This window comes from Nyctereutes procyonoides, unplaced genomic scaffold (genome assembly GCF_905146905.1).
Source record: "Nyctereutes procyonoides isolate TBG_1078 unplaced genomic scaffold, NYPRO_anot_genome, whole genome shotgun sequence".
In the NCBI taxonomy this organism is placed as follows: domain Eukaryota; kingdom Metazoa; phylum Chordata; class Mammalia; order Carnivora; family Canidae; genus Nyctereutes; species Nyctereutes procyonoides.
Window position 1 is genome coordinate 3403132 of NW_026575028.1, and position 21779 is coordinate 3424910.

Here is a 21779-nt window from a genome sequence, read left to right on the forward strand (position 1 = left end):
AAGAAAACCTTTCCAAAAAAAGACTCACTCCTGGTAGCTTTAATTTGAAAGTAGGGAAAATGCAACTACTTGCATAAACAGAATGTGAAGGTATAACTTTTTCCTGTTCTCTTCCTGTCCAATCAAGGGAGAAAATGAGGACATCAAATAACCTGTCAATAAAAGTTTATTGCTTACTCACTTTGTAGAATCAGGCTTATGTTTCAGGACCTATTAGGTAAGCTGCTTTTTTTTTTTTTTAACTTTTAGGGATAGAGGGAACAAGAGACTGAAGTCTGTCAGCCTGCATCTTGGAAATATGCTGGAGTCCACCCACCCTTGATGACTAGGGACCTTATTCGGCTCCACTAATGTGAAGTCAGACAGCATCCTCAGGCTGTTTTTCAATTTCCTTGATAAATCCACAGGGTTTCTATGCCAGTGATAAAGCTAACTCAAAGCAGGCTGAGTGACCTTGGCTGGCCCCTCTGGGACTAGAGGGGCACTGGCACCAGTAAAGAAAATGATGCTGTCACTACCAACTCAAAAAGCCACCTAGCAACGTGCCACACATCATCCTCTGGAGTGCATATGTGTTCACACACACGCAGACGCACACAAGCGTATGCATGTGTACACTTCCCCCAGGGGCTGAGGCCAGGACAGGCATCCCACATCAGATGGATAAATAGCAGGTCTGTCCTGCCAGCTGTGTGCTCTCTCCCACCCAAAGAAAGCAGTAGAGACTCAGACAGCTGAGCCTGGAGTAGCCCACACAGTCTGTTACCAGAACCAGTCTGTGTGAGGCACTTGGGGGCAGCAAGATGGAATCAGAAAGAGAAATCATCAACCTCCGAGTAAGTTCTCTCTGGGACAGGGGAAGGAGGGTGGAGAGGGGGAGAAGAGGTAAAGTTGAGGGAAGGAAGGATTAATATTTCGGTCACTTGATATTCCCCCCCTCCTCTCCCTTTCCTTCTTACTTACCCCCTTCTCCAAATGTTCCCTAGGCTTTGTCTCTTTATTATCTTTCCATTTCCTTGTCCGTTTCTTTTCTTGTTTTGAAATATGTGAGAATGGGGTTGTTTAAATCCCTCTTGGCCTCTGCTTCCTCTTGTCAGTCAAAGAGCTAATTAGATTCGTATTACCAGAAGATGATTTCACATTCGGCACAGCTCTTTCCTCCAAACCCCAGGACAGAGAGACTTATTTGGGAGCTGCCAGGCAGTTCTCTGGAGACAAGGAAAGATATGAGTTTTAGAGTTAAGAAGAGAGACAGCTGGCCAACTTTGCATTTTACAGGTTGGGAAAAACTGGAGCCACTCCTCAGCTGTCTCCACAAAGCTCTCCTGTGTAGGACAGAGTGTCTTATTTGGACAGGGGTAAAAAGGAAGCCAGTATAATCTGCTAGGAGGAGGCAGAGACATGCGTCTCTCCCTACCTGGGACAGGCTGAGAGGGCATCAGAGGTTCCAATCCACCAATGTACGGGAAGGGGATGGGATGATCTGGTGAGAAGACAGCCAGGTCCCTGGAACTGACACTCTCTGACTCTGTCTAGTGAATAAAGTCAATCCTTCTGTAGGAATCATAGGGGTTGTATGATAAAGTTTCATAGAGTTGGACAATTACAGAGGGAGAAGAACTCTGAGACCAAGATTTTTTATCTTGACATCTGTTCTTCAGATAAAAGCTTCAACAGCATCCTAGTATATGCTTCTGATAAACAAGGAGCTGCTGTGTGTGTTGGGCATGGTGATGCAGGCCTGCAGAGCCTCCGCCCTCAGCCCCACCACCCCTGAGACATGACCAGGGAAGTTCTAGGGTCACCTGGACTACTGTGTCAAGGCCGTCGGTCTAGTACAACAGCCAAATAGAGTTGTCATACAGCCCCAAACATATTCCCAATCCAGGGTTTGCTGGTCCTTCTGCCTGGACTACTCTTTCCCTTGGCTGGCTCCTTTCTAGTATGCTCAGATCTCAGTTCAAATGTTACTGCCTCAGGGAGACCTTCCCTTCACCCTCTGTAGGGGAACCCTCCTTCCAACTTGTCTTTATTACTTGTTTTATTTCTTCCATAGCACTGCTCACTATGAAGCCACATTGTTTGATTACTTATCCAACTGAATTAACCTCATGAAAACATAAATGCCATTAAAGCAGGACCTCCCCTGTTGCTTCCATTACTGTAGCCCTAGTGCCCAAAGCAGTGCTTTGTACACAGTAGTGGCTCAGAAAATATGTGTAAGGGAATGACTTAAAGAAATAATGAAGTAGAGGGGATCAATAATACATATAAGGTCACTCAACCCAACCCTGACAGAGTCAGGATCTCAACACAAGTCTTCTGACCCTGGGGTGTATTTTTTTTAAGATTTTATTTATTTATTTGAGAGAAAGAGAGCAAAAGCACAAGCAAGGAGAAGGACCAAGGGCGAGAAAGAAGCAGACTCCCCACTGAGTGGGGAGACAAATGCAGGGATCACCCCATGATCCCACCCCGAGATCATGACCTGAACCAAAGTCAGATGCTTAACTGACTGAACCACCCAGATGCCTCCCTGGGGTGTATTTTCTTATTACTTCTAGTTCTTGCCTCCACTGGATCCTTAGTAGCTAAGGGAACGGTATTGCTCATTTTTAGTCTCTGAAGAACAAGTTTCTTATGTGCTGATGAGTTAAACTATCCTGAGTTATGGGCTTAAGAACTCTACATTTGAAAGAATGGTTCAGAAGGAAAGAGGTAAGTAGAACTAAGGAGGAGAAAATTATTGGCCAGGCCTTGATAAGTGTCACTATTTCTAGCAGATAACTAAAGTGTTAGGGTGGCTTTCTCTCCTTTACTAGAGTCATTCTCTCTTCTCCTATTGTACTCTTTTATTCTGGTATCTTATTCACATCTTCCTTTGGCCATTTATTTTTTGGTCAGCCAGAAGGTCATCCATGAGTTTCCACATCTTCCTGTGGATCCAGCTCTCTGGATCCAATAAGGTTTTGGAACCTTTCTGGAAACAATCACTGGGGTCTTCTGAGAAGAAGGCAAGTTTGGATTAAGGACAGACAGAAATACCTGTGCCCTAGTACTATGATTTTACCCTCTCCTCATGTGGCTGCTAAACACAGGAAATCCAGAGGCAAGATATATATATAAAGACCCTAGAATATTATGTACTGAATAAATATTAGTTCCTCTGTTTCTGAGAATGGTTTTCCAGGAACGGTAAAGTGATATTGACTGTAGCTAAGCCATTTCATCTATTAACAAATACTTATTAATCAATAGCTCTATATTTCCCTCTGTACTTGTTAGGTATGGAAAAGTGTTCTTTATTTTATGAGGTCATTATAGTGGGTTGAATTTCTGTGTGAACCAAATAGTGTTACTCTATTTTATAGCCCCAAGACTCATTTTTAAACTTGCAAAAGTATTATTTACCCCAGGAAAGACAGCTAGAAAGTATGTGAATAATTTACTGTTTTCCAGCCTGAACACCTCAAAGCCCACGTCCAAATAATGATGGCACAGTATTTAAACAGAGGCAACTCTCTTTACCATATAAATGTCGGTCTCCCCCTTATAATCCTGATCTTGAAGACTTCATTTTTGTTAAATATGTAAATGAATTCCTATTCATCACTACCCCATTACCAAAACAAGCCAAACCAAAGGGAGAACAAATATTAAGTGAGCGTCAAAACTGTACTAAGCACCAAATATACTATAATATCTGACCTTAGAAAGCTTATGATGTGGAAGAAATCTACACAACTACAATTACAAAGAAGCTGTTCAATTAAAACTGTATTTCCCAAAAATGTGGTACAATACCACTAATGGGTAGTAAAGGGACAACCAATGGCTGAGAATTTTTATTGTAATGACAAGCTTTATAGTTTTAGTATGTATTACAAAAAAAGAAAAAAGGTAACTAATCCATCAAACCTGTGATTTCAAAATTTTTATTGCTCAGAATGAGGCTAAAGTAAGTGGTGTGATATGTTTTAAGACCTTATTCAGACCTTATGAATGTCATGGGCACACCCTGAACATTTGAATAATTGTATCTGTCTTAACTGTTCAGAAGTGTGGCCGGTCTGGATGATATAAATCACAGGTGTGTGTGTGTGTGTGTGTGTTCTTTCTTCTCATTAGAAAATTGCAAACAAGGTGCAACTGAAATTTGGAAAACTTTAATTTAAAAAACCTTATTGAAGCCTCTCTAATCAGTGCTGCAGGTATTTCCCAAGGTCAAAACCTGTGAGACCGAGATGGCTAGTAGGGGTCTCTCTCCTTCTACACCCAAGCATCTGCCCTCTCCCCGCCCTTAGTGGCAGCCCTGCCAGGGAACTAAAGTGACTCCTTTTCCAAGGCTCTACCCTTGACTAGTTTTCCATCTCTCCTCCACTCCCAGAGCCTGGATGTATAAAAGATGGAGGACAATCACTTTCTTCCCCTTCAACTGATGTTGTAAAGTATCGAGTTCAAGCCATTCTCCTTGCTTCTTCCCCAAATGGAGCTCCTCTTCTGCTTACAGATTACCTATGTAGACTCAGTCCACTGGCCCCTTTCTTCTACCTATGCTAGGTGTTGAGAGACACATGAAGATGGTCAAAGACAGACTCTTAGTAAGGGAAAGAAGATTTATACACAGTGAATGCAAATTCAAGGCAGAAAGGGTTAAATACAGCAAGAGACAGAATGGAAGGGAGGTAAAAATTACTTATGAGTAGGAGGGCTATAGATTAAGTACTCTGGAAGTATTTCCAAATGGAAATTCCAGAAAAGAGTTTGGTAGTATGTATCAAGAGACTTAAAAATGACCCAGGCGGCTCCTGGGTGGCTCAGTTGGTTAAGCGTCTGCCTTGGGCTCAGATCCTGGGGCCCTGGCATTGAGCCCCACATCCACCTGGCTCCCTGCTCAGCGGGGAGCCTGCTGGCTGGCTCAGTAGATATAAAATGTGACTCTTGATCTCCAGGTTGTGAGTTCAAGCCCCACTTTGGGTGAGAGATTACTTAAAAAGACACAAACTTTAAAAAAGAAAAATGACTCAGTAACCCCACTTCTAGAATCAGCTTAAGAAAATAATCAGACATGTGTTCAGATCTGTAAGATGGGGGTCAATGAAATATTGTGCAGAGCAAAAAAAAGGAGTATCCAAAAATGAGGGGATGATTAAATAAATTTTGGTACATCGCTAAGCGGACATAATGAAATAATTTTTTCCAGTGTTTGGGGATAATATTTAAAGAAATAGCAAAATGCTAATCCTATGTAAATCAAAAAAGTAGGATACAGAAGTGTATAAACATTTTACCCCAATTTTCTTCAAAAATCATACAGAAGAAATACGTGCAGGAAAACTACTCACAAGCAATACACCAAAATGTTAATACTGGTTATTTTGGGGTTATGAATGACTTACTTTCTTCTTTTACTTTACTCTTATTCTTACTTTTTATTTCCTTTACACATTTTTACCAACGCATATATTTAGCATCGAAAAAAAAACCCTTTAGTTTAAAAAAGAAAATAAGAGAAGCAGATGTGCCTATATGCAAATGAGTAAATCTGTGAATTTGAGCAGATCTACACACACATATATATTTATTCTCGACTCTGACTACCATAGAAAATAAACAGCTGACTAATCTTTTGCGTAAGTAGGCATCTCCTTATAAGTGGCCATCATCGCTCTTTTTAAAAGTTTTACGTGGTGTGTCCACTCTTGTTTTTTAATGTGTCAGTATTCTTCAAGAACAGATTTTAGGAATGTGAAATCCAGGGACAGACCTGCAGACTACTGAGTTTCTATCCAGCCCCTTCAGAGGGACATCAGACACCAGTAGGGAGGGGTGAGGTAGTTACTTCCTGATTTAATTAGGTCTTATACCTGACAACTTCAGTAACTTGAGCTTCTATCACCTAAAGGCAAATATAAAATCCTATATATTAAGTAGAAAGACAGATAACTTAGATGATAGCTAGCTAGCTAGACAAACAGACAGATGGCAGAAGGATTTGGGACGATTTCTTGGAAGAGATAGTCATTGCTTAAACTTTGGAGAATGAATAGGACTTTGACCAGCAGAAGATATTCCAGTGGTAAGAACAAAGGTTGGAAGCAGGCGGGGCATCACAGGGTATATTTTGGGAAGGACACGTAGTCTGATTTGTCTATGCTCTAAGGTGAATGGAGGAAAAACAGAGGGAAATATGGTTATAAAGGTAGGTTGGAAACGATTGTGATGGACAGTGAAGGCCATCTCCTTGAGGATGTGTTGACCAGTGACTCTGGTGACTGATGTTTTTTGCTCTGCAGAAGCACCTGAGCTCACAGGTGGAGTCTTAAAAAGGGGTGGGCAAGGAAAAGGAATGTGGCTACGTCTTCCAAGACCTAAGGCCCCTCCCAGAGTTGAGCTTCTTTCTAAACGGGACTGGGAGGGGCTGTTAGTCTACTAGACCAAAGGCCTTGTTTATAGAAGAGAAAACTAAGTCTGGAGCTATGTGATGTTTAACTAGGTCTTAGAATCCTCACATATGATCTGCCCAAAGTCAACCACGGCAGCATATCCAATGGGCCACTAAAATACTCAATATATACTATAATTGTTGACTAATTCATAATTCAATTTGCCATGCACAATGAAAGCCTCTTCTAAATACATGATGAAATCTAATCCTCCCAACCATCCTGGCTGTCATTCCTCCATCTTTAATGGAAGAGGAAATGAAGCTCAGAAAGGTCAAGTACAAGACAGCAGAGTGAGAAAATGGCAGGGTGAGGACTCAGACCTAGGTTTTCTATTTGCTATATACTCTAGTTCAGTGGTTTTCAAATGCGATCACTGGAGCAGCAGTATCCCATCACTTGGGAACCTGTTAGAAATGCAAATTCTCAGCTCCATCTCCAGACCTACTAAATCAGAAACTCTGGTGACTGGGCCCAGCAATCTGTATTTTAACCAGTCTTTCAGTAATTTTGATGCTCTCTAAAGTTTCAGAACCACTGCCCAGATACATTGCTGATTGATGAGGGGGTTGGTATGGAGGCTGCAAGCCTGGCCTCCTTTCTTTTTTTTTTTTTTTTTAATTTTTTTTAAAAATAAATTTATTTTTTATTGGTGTTCAATTTACCAACAACAGAATAACACCCAGTGCTCATCCCATCAAGTGTCCCCCTCAGTGCCCATCACCCATTCACCCCCACCCCCCACCTCCCTCCCCTTCCACCACCCCTAGTTCGTTTCCCAGAGTTAGGAGTCTTTATGTTCTGTCTCCCTTTCTGATATTTCCCACACATTTCTTCTCCCTTCCCTTATATTCCCTTTCACTATTATTTATATTCCCCAAATGAATGAGAACATACACTGTTTGTCCTTCTCCGATTGACTTTCTTCACTCAGCATAATACCCTCCAGTTCCATCCACGTTGAAGCAAATGGGTATTTGTCGTTTCTAATGGCTGGGTAATATTCCATTGTATACATAAACCACATCTTCTTTATCCATTCATCTTTCGATGGACACCGAGGCTCCTTCCACAGTTTGGCTATTGTGGACGTTGCTGCTAGAAACATCGGGGTGCAGGTGTCCCGGCGTTTCATTGCATCTGAATCTTTGGGGTAAATCCCCAACAGTGCAATTGCTGGGTCGTAGGGCAGGTCTATTTTTAACTCTTTGAGGAACCTCCACACAGTTTTCCAGAGTGGCTGCACCAGTTCACATTCCCACCAACAGTGTAAGAGGGTTCCCTTTTCTCCGCATCTTCTCCATCATTTGTGGTTTCCTGCCTTGTTGATTTTCCCCATTCTCACTGGTGTGAGGTGGTATCTCATTGTGGTTTTGATTTGTATTTCCCTGATGGCAAGTGATGCAGAGCATTTTCTCATGTGCATGTTGACCATGTCTATGTCTTCCTCTGTGAGATTTCTCTTCATGTCTTTTGCCCATTTCATGATTGGATTGTTTGTTTCTTTGGTGTTGAGTTTAATAAGTTCTTTATAGATCTTGGAAACTAGCCCTTTATCTGATAGGTCATTTGCAAATCTCTTCTCCCATTCTGTAGGTTGTCTTTTAGTTTTGTTGACTGTATCCTTTGCTGTGCAAAAGCTTCTTATCTTGATGAAGTCCCAACAGTTCATTTTTGCTTTTGTTTCTTTTGCCTTCGTGGATGTATCTTGCAAGACGTTGCTGTGGCCGAGTTCAAAAAGGGTGTTGCCTGTGTTCTCCTCTAGGATTTTGATGGAATCTTGTCTCACATTTAGATCTTTCATCCATTTTGAGTTTATCTTTGTGTCTGATGCAAGAGAGTGGTCTAGTTTCATTCTTCTGCATGTGGATGTCCAGTTTTCCCAGCACCATCTATTGAAGAGACTGTCTTTCTTCCAATGGATAGTCTTTCCTCCTTTATCGAATATTAGTTGACCATAAAGTTGAGGGTCCACTTCTGGGTTCTCTATTCTGTTCCATTGATCTATGTGTCTGTTTTTGTGCCAGTACCACACTGTCTTGATGACCACAGCTTTGTAGTACAACCTGAAATCTGGCATTGTGAGGCCCCAGCTATGGTTTTCTTTTTTAAAATTCCCCTGGCTATTCGGGGTCTTTTCTGATTCCACACAAATCTTAAAATAATTTGTTCTAACTCTCTGAAGAAAGTCCATGGTATTTTGATAGGGATTGCATTAAACGTGTAAATTACCCTGGGTCACATTGACATTTTCACAATATTAATTCTGCCAATCCATGAGCATGGAATATTTTTCCATCTCTTTGTGTCTTCCTCAATTTCTTTCAGAAGTGTTCTATAGTTTTTAGGGTATAGATCCTTTACCTCTTTGGTTAGGTTTATTCCTAGATATCATATGCTTTTGGGTGCAATTGTAAATGGGATTGACTCCTTAATTTCTCTTTCTTCAGTCTCATTGTTAGTGTAGAGAAATGCCACTGATTTCTGGGCATTGATTTTGTATCCTGCCGCGCAACCAAATTGCTGTATGAGTTCTAGCAATCTTGGGGTGGAGGCTTTTGGGTTTTCTACGTAGAGTATCATGTCATCAGCGAAGAGGGAGAGTTTGACTTCTTCTTTGCCAATTTGAATGCCTTTAATGTCTTTTTTGCTGCCTGATTGCTGAGGCTAGGACTTCCAGTACTATGTTGAATAGCAGTGGTGAGAGTGGACATCCCTGTCTTGTTCCTGATCTTAGGGGAAAGGTTCCCAGTGCTTCCCCATTGAGAATGATATTTGCTGTGGGCTTTTCGTAGATGGCTTTTAAGATGTCGAGGAAAGTTCCCTCTATCCCTACACTCTGAAGAGTTTTGATCAGGAATGGATGCTGTATTTTGTCAAATGCTTTCTCTGCATCTAATGAGAGGATCATATGGTTCTTGGTTTTTCTCTTGCTGATATGATGAATCACATTGATTGTTTTATGAGTGTTGAACCAGCATTGTGTCCCGGGGATTAATCCTACTTGGTCATGGTGAATAATTTTCTTAATGTACTGTTGGATCCTATTGGCTAGTATCTGGTTGAGAATTTTTGCATCCGTGTTCATCAGGGATATTGGTCTGTAGTTCTCCTTTTTGGTGGGGTCTTTGTGTGGTTTTGGAATTAAGGTGATGCTGGCCTCATAGAACGAATTTGGAAGTACTCCACTCCATCTCTTTCTATCTTTCCAAATGGCTTTAGTAGAATAGGTATGGTTTCTTCTTTAAAGGTTTGATAGAATACCCCAGGGAAGCCATCTGGCCCTGGACTTTTGTGTCTTGGGAGGTTTTTGATGACTGCTTCAATTTCCTCCCTGGTTATTGGCCTGTTCAGGTTTTCTATTTCTTCCTGTTCCATTTTTGGTAGTTTGTGGCTTTCCAGAAATGCGTCCATTTCTTCTAGATTGCCTAATTTATTGGCGTAGAGCTGTTCATAATATGTTTTTAAAATCGTTTGTATTTCCTTGGTGTTGGTAGTGATCTCTCCTTTCTCATTCATGATTTTATTAATTTGAGTCTTCTCTCTCTTCTTTTTAATAAGGCTGGCTAATGGTTTATCTATCTTATTAATTCTTTCAAAGAACCAACTCCTGGTTCTGTTGATCTGTTCCACAGTTCTTCTGGTCTCGATTTCGTTGAGTTCTGCTCGAATCTTTATTAACTCTCTTCTTCTGCTGGGTGTAGGATCTATTTGCTGTTTTTTCTTTAGCTCCTTTATGTGTAAGGTTAGCTTCTGTATTTGAGTTCTTTCCAGTTTTTTTCTAAGATTTTATTTATTAAAAAAAAATTTTATTTATTCATTCATGAGAGACAGAGAGAGAGGCAGCGACACAGGCAGAGGGCGAAGCAGGCTCCACACAGGGAGCCCTACGTGGGACTCGATCCCAGATCTCCAGGATCAGGCCCTGGGCTGAAGGCGGCGCTAAACCGCTGAGCCACCAGAGCTGCCCTTCTTTCAAGTTTTTGAATGGATGCTTGTATTGTGATGTATTTCCCCCTCAGGACTGCTTTTGCTGCATCCCAAAGATTTTGAACGGTTGTATCTTCATTCTCATTAGTTTCCATGAATCTTTTTAATTCTTCCTTAATTTCCTGGTTGACCCTTTCATCTTTTAGCAGGATGGTCCTTAACCTCCACGTGTTTGAGGTTCTTCCAAACTTCTTGTGATTTAGTCCTGCATTATGGTCTGAGAATATGCAGGGGACGATCCCAATCTTTTGGTATCGGTTCAGACCCGATTTGTGACCCAATATGTGGTCTATTCTGGAGAAAGTTCCATGTGCACTTGAGAAGAATGTGTATTCAGTTGAGTTTGGATGTAAAGTTCTGTAGATATCTGTGAAATCCATCTGGTCCAGTGTATCATTTAAAGCTCTCGTTTCTTTGGAGATGTTGTGCTTAGAAGACCTATCGAGTATAGAAAGAGCTAGATTGAAGTCACCAAGTATAAGTGTATTATTATCTAAGTATTTCTTCACTTTGGTTATTAATTGATTTATATATTTGGCAGCTCCCACATTCGGGGCATATATATTGAGGATTGTTAAGTCCTCTTGTTGGATAGATCCTTTAAGTATGATATAGTGTCCCTCTTCATCTCTCACTACAGTCTTAAATTTTAGTTTATCTGATATAAGGATGGCTACCCCTGCTTTCTTTTGAGGACCATTTGAATGGTAAATGGTTCTCCAACCTTTTATTTTCAGGCTGTAGGTGTCCTTCTGTCTAAAATGAGTCTCTTGCAGACAGCAAATAGATGGGTCCTGCTTTTTTATCCAGTCTGAAACCCTGCGCCTTTTGATGGGGTCATTAAGCCCGTTCACGTTCAGAGTTACTATTGAAAGATATGAGTTTAGTGTCATCATGATATCTATTCAGTCCTTGTTTTTGTGGATTGTTCCACTGAACTTCTTAAAGGGGAATTTTAAGAGTCCCCCTTAAAATTTCTTGCAGAGCTGGTTTGGAGGTCACATATTCTTTCAGTTCCTGCCTGTCTTGGAAGCTCTTTATCTCTCCTTCCATTTTGAATGAGAGCCTTGCTGGATAAAGTATTCTTGGTTGCATGTTCTTCTCATTTAGGACCCTGAATATATCCTGCCAGCCCTTTCTGGCCTGCCAGGTCTCTGTGGAGAGGTCTGCTGTTACCCTAATACTCCTCCCCATAAAAGTCAGGGATTTCTTGTCTCTTGCTGCTTTAAGGATCTTCTCTTTATCTTTGGAATTTGCAAACTTAACTATTAAATGTCGAGGTGTTGAACGGTTTTTATTGATTTTAGGGGGCGATCTCTCTATTTCCTGGATCTGAATGCCTGTTTCCCTTCCCAGATTAGGAAAGTTTTCAGCTAGGATTTGTTCAAACACATATTCTGGCCCTCTGTCCCTTTCGGCGCTCTCGGGAACCCCAATTAAACGTAGGTTTTTCTTCCTCGGGCTGTCGTTTATTTCCCTTAATCTATCTCCATGGTCTTTTAATTGTTTGTCTCTTTTTCCTCAGTTTCCCTCTTTGCCATCAACTTGTCTTCTATGTCACTCACTCGTTCTTCCACCTCGTTAACCCTCGTCGTTAGGACTTCTAGTTTGGATTGCATATCATTCAATTGATTTTTAATTTCTGCCTGATTGGATCTAAATTCTGCAGTCATGAAGTCTCTTGAGTCCTTTATCCGTTTTTCTAGAGCCACCAGTAGCTGTATAATAGTGCTTCTGAATTGGCTTTCTGACATTGAATTGTAATCCAGATTTTGTAACTCTGTGGGAGAGAGGGCTGTTTCTGATTCTTTCTTTTGAGGTGAGGTTTTCCTTCTAGTCATTGTGCTCAGTGCAGAGTGGCCAAAAACAAGTTGTATTGGGAAAAGGAGAAAAAGAGAGGAGAGAAAGAAGGAAAGAAAAGAGAAAAAGAAAAAAGAAAAAAGGAAGAAAAAAAGAAAAAAAAGAGAAGAAAAAAGAAAGAAAAAGAAAGAAAGGGGAAAAAAGGGGTGGGGGAAGCAAACAAATCAAAAAGCAAAACAAAACAAAACAAAACAAAGCACGGGGGAGTATCTTCTGAATCTGTATACTTTAAGTCCCTTGACTTCCCATGGAACTGGTCCATCTAGTTGGTCTTCTGGGGGAGGGGCCTGTTGTGCTGATTTTCAGGTGTTAGCACTTGGGGGAGCTGCTCTGCCCCCTGCCTGGTGCAGGGCTCAGTGGGGGTTGTTTACCCCGTGAGGCCCCAGGAGGAACAACCCCAGTGGCGGGGCCAGCTCTGGAGCCCTGGAGTCAGCCCCCGCAGTAACTCCGGAGCTCTCCGTCCGCAGGGCCTGGAGGCTCCGCGGCGGGGCCGCTGCTCGGGGCAGGAGCGTCCTTGCGGTCCTGGGCCCTCCCGGCCTCTGCCTGTCCCCGGGGGAGGCCGGATCCTGGGCTGTGTCCCGGCGCCCAGTGCTCCCGGGCCTGCGCTGTTGGATTCGCACTCCCGCCTGGCCTCCTTTCTCCCAGATAATCCTAGATAAGCCAAGGAATAGCACTTGTGCTGGACGGGGAGTAAGGCAGGGATCAGAATCAGGCAGGGATGCTGGCAAAGCAAGAGGCTCATGCTGGATCAGATGCTAGGGACTGGGAACTACCAGTCACTTTTTTTTTTTTTAAGATTTTATTTATTTATTCATGAGAAACAGAGAGAGAGAGAGAGAGAGAGAGAGAGAGGCAGAGACACAGGCAGAAGGAGAAGCAGGCTCCATGCAGGGAGCCCGACATGGGAGCCGATCCTGGGTCTCCAGGATCCAGCCCTCGGCCGAAGGCGGTGCTAAACTGCTGAGCCACCCAGGCTGCCCTACCAGTCACTTTTTGAGAGCACAAAGGATCTAAGTCTCACAAGCCCAAACTTCTTGTTTCAACGTGGAGCACCACCACACCGTCATTGCTACTACTTGCCTGCCACATACTTACGGGGATTTATACCCACTCTGATGAAAGATGGTTTGGGATGACTCCAGGAAAGAGTGTATTAGACGAGCATCGGGAAATGAAGCATGAGGAAGGGCACAGGTGAAGACGGATGTCTCTGTCCTGTCACCCAGCCCAGCCTCACAGAGAGAGAGAAGGACAACTGTAGGCAAGGGTGGACTTTCCCACAGGCCATGGACACTTGGGGTGGAGGTAGGGAGGTACTCCCTTTATGTAGGAGTGGAGCAAAAAGAGCCCAGGAACACAGGACTTTGGGGATGGGAGGAAGGAGGGCAGTGGGCACCTGCCAGGTGGGAGAGAGTTGCATCCTGCAATCTGGAACATCTCTACACAAAGGCTAACCAGTATCCTAAAGTGGTGAGCCTCAGAGCTGGAAGTCCACCAGGCTCCATGCCAAGAGAATGGAAAACCCTGGGCCTCTCCAGAGGTGAGCTCCCTCTCCAAAGCCCCATTTAGGGAACTGGGACTGTTCACCTCCACATGCAAGAATCCGGTCTTGGTCTTTGTGAGTTTGTCTCCCAGGCATGAAGTCCGGGGACCCATTTTCTACCCGGATACCCATTTGCAAGTTCTCATCTATACACAGCTGGGCTGGTGACATTCATGTGGCCGGGACCTCCCCTACCACCACCCCCTTCAGCTGCAGTTTCCTAGAAATATGACTGCCCCAGGGTCAGGATTCAAACAAGGCTCAATCCCAAGGGATAGCAGGGCAGGGCGGGTCTGGCAGCATTGGCACTTTAATGCCGCGCCCTGTCTCTCGTCTCCCAGGTTTTCACAGCGATCTATGTCTTTTAGTGCTCAGCCATACACCGTGTTGTGAACTGCCTTCAACAGGGTTGGGTTGGGAGGGGGGAGCAGAAGTCCTGCAAAGGCCCGCGGCTTGTCCTGGCCACCACAGCAGAATCTCAGTGAACCAGATCCCCCGGTGCCTTCCCAGCCCCATGGAACCTCCAAGCTGCCGAGCTCAGTGCTCTCAGGCCCTCAAGGAGCAGGAATTGGACAGGAGTTCCACAGCCTCTGTCCCAGCTGAGATCACTCCTCTCCAGAAAGAAGGAAAACATCTCCTGGTGATTGTGGGGGACTTGAAGAGAAGGGATGGAGAGGAACAAAGAGTAGACAGCTTTCTGCTCACTGTAGTTTCCAGTGGCATCCCAAACCCCAAGAGTTTAGTATGGCCTGTGGGGTCTCCACGTGCTTTTCCCAGTACCTAGCGGCCAGCAGGGGGCTGCCCCTGAGACTGTGAGATGGAGAGATAGAAGCAGAGAGCCAGAGAGCAGCCCTGTTGTTTTGTTTTCCATTCTCCACGTGATCTGCAGTACTTTTCCTCCTTCCCATTAGAAGTCCCGCCTCCTCCCTACCATCCTGATGTGACCTACTTATCTACTCCCTTTAAAGGGAGGTACTCTGGAAGACATCCCAGTCCAGGGCGGTTCTGTCTGACTCTCAAAGAGACAAGTAAGTTGTCTCTTTAATAAGGGAACTCCAGAAGCTGTAAAATCAGGGGTAGGGGCCAGGGTGGTGAGGTAGTGAGTAAGTCAGATAAGGTTAGGGAGCCTGAGGAGCGAGGAGCGTGCTCAAGGGCGGCGTGGCTTTGGCCATCATGATGGATTCATGCCATGACTAAGGGAAATAGGTTCTGGACCGGGCAAAGGGTGGTGGAAGCAACAGATATTGACTGCTGGAGAGAGTGTAAAAAAAAAGAAATAAATACAAAATTCCAGCTCTTGAAGGTTTCTGCCCTGAGTTCACTGAGCTATCTAATCTCCCAGCACTAGTTCCCTTACCTGAGAAATGAGGATAATAATTTTGACCACAGGAAATAGATGAAAAGATTAAATTCTTTACCCCAGCCCCTGTTCCTTCCTAAAGAAAACCCAACCAGGTCTCAGAATATTGGCACAGAGGTGACAACGGCTGCCACTTGTTTATACATACCTGTTCTGTGGGAGGCACTGTAGATATAGTTTAAATTCCGTGAGGAGTGCATTATGCCCAATAAGGCATCTGAGGCTCAGAGAAGTTAAATCACTTATGCAAAGTTGCACAGCTAGCAAGCAACTGAGTGGAGGTTCACACTCATGACTGTCTGACTCAAGGGCGTGTGCTTAAACACACCTCCCCTGGACAGTAACGTCACCAGCCTTAATGAGAAAGGATCTGGCAAAACCCTTGTCCCCAAATCTCAGTAAATCTGGAGTGCTGAGTCAGATAGGGGCTGGAGGACTCAAACAATAATTGGGCTGTATAATGATATCATTTTATGCTAATCTTGGCACCGACGAGAGATTGTCTTGCAGTCTGGAAGTCTATAAACGCCTATCTGGTCTCTAGCCACTGGGCCTCCAGTCTGGCCTCCCTCCAATCCATTCTCCTCACTGTAGCCACAGAGAACATTTTCCTGCTTCTATCCTTGGTTCCCAGCTGCCCTCAGGATTCCATCCAGACCCAATGTGGCCACAGCCTACCTTGTCCTTAGTGGATCTGAGGCCTGGGAGGCCCTACTCCATTTGTATCAAATGTATTAAAATATACCCGTATCGTTCACTATATATCAATTTTTTTAAATAGATTTTTTTTATTTTTTATTTATGATAGTCACACACGGAGAGAGAGAGAGAGAGAGAGAGAGAGAGAGAGAGAGAGAGAGAGAGAGGCAGAGACACAGGCAGAGGGAGAAGCAGGCTTCATGCACTGGGAGCCTGACGTGGGACTCGATCCCGGGTCTCCAGGACCGCGCCCTGGGCCAAAGGCAGCCGCTAAACCGCTGCGCCACCCAGGGATCCCTATATCAATTTTTTAATGTAAAAAATTCTGAGAGGATTTTTAACGACTTGAAGGTTGAAATGACTCATTTAAATGTTCAGTTTTCTTTTTTTAAATTTTGTATTGAAGTTTGATTTGCCAACAAAACATTCTGTTTTTATATGTAGACGCCAATACATTTTCTTCAGGTCTCAAATCTTTGGGGCCTTTGGAAAGCTCATGAGTAAGATACACATGGTATGTATGGGTGAAACAGCGCTTGCTGCAGCCCCTGGCCACCTGCCATGCATGTCAGGCTTCTGTAAATACTGTTTCCTTGGGTTAGAATTGTGTTTCTTTTTCCACAACTGTACCTGCTTGTACCATTCCCCCTCTCCCTCAATGCTCTGCAGTTTATTTATTTGACCTTAGTTCCTAGGTGCTTAACCTCTCAGCTTCCTTGTATATAAGATAGGAATAATGATACTTACTTCTTAATGCTTTTAAGAGGATAAAATCAGTTAACACACCAAAACCTTGCTATACAGAGTATGATTCATGCACCATCACAGGGGAGGTGGTTAGAAATGCAGAATCTCAGGACCCACCCCAGATGTACTGATCAGAATCCACCGGTTAACAAGATCCCCAAGTGACTGGAATGTTCATTTAAGTTTGGGGAGCACTGGATTACAGCACTCCAAACAATGCCTGCTCCATAATCAATACATGCTAGCCATGTTATTAGTATTGTTGTGTTTATTACAAGTCAATTTTTAAAAAGATTTTTATTTATTCATGAGAGACACAGAGAGAGAGGCAGAGACATAGGCAGAGGGAGAAGCAGGCTCCTTGCAGGTATCCTGATTCAGACCTGGATCCCAGGACCCCAGGATCATCTGGGGACCTGAGCCAAAGGCAGATGCTCAACCACTGAGCCACCCAGGTGCCCCCAAAGGTCAATTTTTAATAGTTGTCTCCAGCTTCCCCTCTGACCCTACTTTTAACTTCCAAACTCTAGTTCAGTGCTTTTCAAGTGGAGCCTCTGCAGCACACTTGCATTCTGGGAGCTGGATGATGCCTGACATTTCAGCCAAATGCTGAGGTTAGTCAAGACCTCTTTCCTACTCTCAGGTAGCCTCCTTCCATCTACAGAGGGAAATAGCTAAGGAAATCACAACAGACGGTGTCATAAGGATTACCAAAAAAGGGGATACAGGGGTGCCATAAGGGGCAGCTGACCTATACTTGGGGGGGCAAGGAAAGTGCTCTCCGATCTAAGACCTGAGGCTGCCTTCAGTGCTATTCCTCTAGGGTGTATTGTGTTAGAAGAAAAATACACTTTGACTTTTCTCAGGCAGGTGCTCTCTACAGTGGATTGACTTCCTAGTAGAAAAGGGCCTGGAAATTCTGGGAATACCTAGGCCCTTGATGTTTGCTGCCCCAAGCAAACAAGGGAACCCATAGGAGTTTGAGTCTAGACACTACTTGGCGTCCTGGTATGACCCAGTCACTTAGAAAAGACAAATGGTTTTGTTGCAAACCGGACCTTCAGTAGTGGTGCAGAAACTCTCAGAAACTCGGTCTCCCCATTTCCAGAACTAGAATAACGATACCCCCTCTACAGCCCGGGGGGGGGGGGGTGGATTGTGAGTATTGCTCGAGGGGTCAAGTCAGGCTCCAGGCACACTGTAGGGGCGGGGTCAAGCGTTCCTCCTCTGTGATCTGTGCGGCCGGCAGCGGGGTGGGCTGAGGCCCGAGGGCCGAGGACCCGGCCGGATCTTCAGGACCCGTCAACACCCCGAGTCCTTCAAATACCCTCCTCCCTTCCCTCCTCCCCACCCCCCCCACCCCCGGCTGCAGGCTGAGGCAGGCTGGGCGCGGGCTTGCACGGTCTCCCCGCAGCAGAATCCGCAGCAGCTGGAGGGGACCGGGTCAGTTCGGGCCACAGGTGGGCCAGGTCCGGAGGGAAGAAAAGGCGCCCTGTGAGGGGTCGGCCTCGATGGAGGCCCTGAGAGCCCCAGAACAGAGCGGGCAGTGTGGCCACGGGGAGCTCGGGCAGCCGGCCTGCCCTGCAGAGGTGCGCTCGCCGGCGCAGGCCGCCCTGAGACGGTGAACACTGCTTTCAGAAGGAAGACGCCGCGTCCGTGAGGGCGGCCCGGGGGCAGCCGGGCGTCCCGCAGCCCAACCTGGCGGGTGAGGTCGGGCGGAAGAAGCCGCGCGGCCAGAGGGCCTCGGATTGGCTGAGGGCAGGCTCGCGCCGCGCGGACTCCTCCCACCCCCAGGCCCGGGCTGGCGGCGCGTAGAGCCGCGGGGCGTCCACGGGGCGGGGCGGGGCCGCGGCGGGGGGCGGGGGGCGGGGCCGCGGCGGGGGCGGGGCGGGGCCGCGGCGGGGGCGGGGCGGGGCGGGGCCGCGGCGGGGGCGGGGCGGGGCGGGGCCGGTCTCAGGTCAGCTGACTCCCGCCCAGCCGGCCGCGAAGGGGAAGCTGGCCGAAGGGCTCGCTTCCCGGTGCGGCCCCGGAGCCCGCTGGGGGTTGGTCTTGAGCTTCTGTTACGTGGCCGTCCGTCTTCCTTCTCCAGCGGAAGGCCGAGGGCCGCCCTCGCCGGCTGCTGAAGCAAAACAACCCCCCCGCCCCCCCGCCCCCCGCCCCGCCCCGCTCGGCCCGGCCCGGCCTCGGCTCTGCTCCCCACGGCCGGCCGGCTTGGGTCCGGGGGGGCCGAGGGGCCTCTTCCTGCGCCGGGTCCCGGGCGCACTTGCTGATCGCGGTGGGTGGAGCGCGGTCGGGGCCATTTCGGTTCCCTCTTGGCCTGCAGTCCATGGTTTCCTGCCGACTTTCCCCTAGGCTTCCCTTATGTTAATAATAATAGCCACGTTCTCTGAGCACTTACTTTGTATCTAGCAGACACTTTGCATATTTATTTTTATAGTTCAAGGCAACTTTGTAGCTATCATTCACCCCAATTTCAGAATGCAAATACTTCAAGGTCGCAGAAGTTAACTTGCTGAATGTCACAGCCCGCAGGTAGTTCCACGGGGATTCACATCCTGGGCGTCTGACGCCGTCGCTGGGCACCTCCCCCTGTCATGCTCTCCGGGTCAGGTCTTTGCGAGGAGCGTGCCAAAGTCTGACGATGGGCAGCTAAAGTCTGCCCTAAAGCCACATTGTCTGCAAAGACATTTTTTGGGCCGGACTAGGAAATAACCTAACTCTGGGGCAATATAGAAAAGATGCCTCTAGAACCTGTCTCTTTAGCACAGAGATATGATCAAACCTAGTGATGCAGAATTCTTTCCTGACTTCCGTGAGAGGGCTTCTGGCTTGGGGCGCATTCCTCCTCCCTTGCACATATCCCTTCCTCTCTCCCCTTCATCCTGCCAAGAGAGAGAAAGAACAAGCCATTGAATTTGTCCAGACCTCTTCCATTGGAGCTCACCTGTAAATCGAGCATAAATAAAACCAATCTTGAGAAGGGGAAAGTGAGGCACTCTTAGCAACTCAATACAATCACTTTCTGGTGCTCAAAGTGCTTGAGAACGACAACAGTGCCCCTGGTCCTATCCTCATCACCCCATAGTAGACACATCTCATGTCCTCCTTCTCAGAGGGTAGGACTGTTCAAGAAGGTGGACGCGGTAGCTTTGAAAGCCAGAGAACATTATACATGGAAGACAAGATTTTTGTTTTGATGAGACATCAGTAAGGCAATGGCTGTTTATTATTTTAAACGAGTAAAAGCAAAGTGTCGAATAATTCCATCTTGTAAAGATAATTACAGAAGAGAAAAGCCTGAAACCCACCTGGAGGACCTATACTTGAAGATCCCTAGACACATGGCATGCAAACAAAGAACACTTCTCACCCCCATTTCCAACCTACAGCCCTCCACTCTTCTGGACTGAAATTGGAACAAGGTTGCAGGACAGAGTGAGGGCGGTGGGGATGATCCTTTTTTTGCATATGAGTAAACACAATACAAACAGGTCCTTTAAAAATAAGGAATACCGGGGGTGCCTGGATGGCTCAGGTCTTGATTCCAGAGACCCAGATGGAGCCCCACATTCTCTGGTCTCCTTACTCAGTGGGGAGTCTGCTTCTCCCTCTCCCCCTGCTCCTTCTATTGTTCACACACTCTCTCAAATAATTTTTTTTAATCTTAAAAAAAAAAAACACAAGGAATACCCTTAAAAAGGGAGAATAAGTTACTAACTAGCTGAGCACAGGAAATCCTGGAGCTGTTAAAAGGGAGCTCTGAGGGATCCCTGGGTGGCACAGCGGTTTGGCGCCTGTCTTTGGCCCGGGGCGCGATCCTGGAGACCTGGGATCGAATCCCACATCGGGCTCCCGGTGCATGGAGCCTGCTTGTGTCTCTGCCTCTCTCTCTCTCTCACTCTCTCTCTCTCTCTCTCTCTCTGTGACTATCATAAGTAAATAAAAAAAAAAAAGCAGTTTAAAAAAAGGGGGGGGGCGCTCTGAGCAGTGCTGTTCCTCTAGGGTATATTGTATTGAAAGAAATACATTTTAACTTTTCTCAGGCCAGAAGCCCTGCTACCTACTGTTTTCTAAAGCTTCAGTTTCCCGGTTCGGAAAATAAGGACTTTGGGTGTGAGGGTTCCTAAGCTGCCCCCAAGTTTGGAAACTCCTAATTCTGCAATACCCTGATATTTTCATTAAGTGATGTTCAACTCCTCCATCTCAATAACATGTTAGTCATCTGACTAACTGCTCAGCTTTCCTGCTTTATGAGATCATCACTGCCAGTTCCAAGTGCATTTGGCTGCCAGAGAGCAAACATTCCATGTGTGAACTGGGGATACATATTGCTGTGATAATAGGTCTGGCAAATTTGAAGCACGCTGATTTAATCTGAAATAGCACAATGCTCCAACACACTATTGAGGACCTGGGCCTGGGGCAAAGCTTCCTAATTTGCTTTCAGGTGGCATCCATCATAATGGCTCAGGGCTTTGAGAAGGTAAAATATAACCTCCTATCGTCAGTTATCCAGTCCACAACCCACTTTGCGTCAGGTAAGATTCATTACACCTGGACAACCATCAGGCTTGTCCATCAGATATATGGACCAAACCCTTGTTTCTTCTACTAGTCCCTTCTGCATAGAGGGTTTCATCCCGTACCTGAGAGCTTTTTCTTTTTTTGACACCTTATTATGAATTGGAAATCTCTCCATGTCAGAGTATGTAGATCCATTTCATTCTTTTTAACTGCTGTGTGATATTACATAATATGAACATAGGATAGATTATTTACACATTCCCCTATATTTCTTGTGTACCTCATGTTTACTGTGTACAGTACAAGATGTGGGAGGAAGCATAGGTGGTAAAGTAGCAGAGAGTGTAGTTCTCCAAGAAGCTGGTGGGGAAATTTGGGACTTAGATGAAATAATCACAGACTAATAAAAGAAGGTATATAATAAAATATTAAATGGAATTCAAAACTAAGGGTCAATGCTTGTCATTGAATAGGAAATAGCAATACATTGTATAGAACAATGGAGCCTAGAGCCTGCCCCTCCTGGCAGCTTTGGCTGGGATGGAGAGAGGAAATTCACCCATAAGCCCTTAGTTCTTCCAGCCTCATTGAAAAATGACTCAGGACAAGA

The 21779-nt window shown here is 45.5% G+C and overlaps 1 protein-coding gene across 2 annotated transcripts in view; it reads left to right on the forward strand.

Annotated features, from left to right (window-relative positions):
- Positions 1–603: 603 nt before the first annotated feature.
- The window catches only part of NINJ2 (ninjurin 2), an 84456-nt gene continuing 63280 nt past the window's right edge, over positions 604–21779 (forward strand). For both annotated transcript variants that reach the window (XM_055315543.1, XM_055315545.1), the window contains exon 1: positions 604–836. In XM_055315543.1, the coding sequence (XP_055171518.1) occupies positions 804–836 (33 nt within the window). In that variant the 5' untranslated portion in view covers positions 604–803. The remainder of the gene's footprint in view (positions 837–21779) is intronic.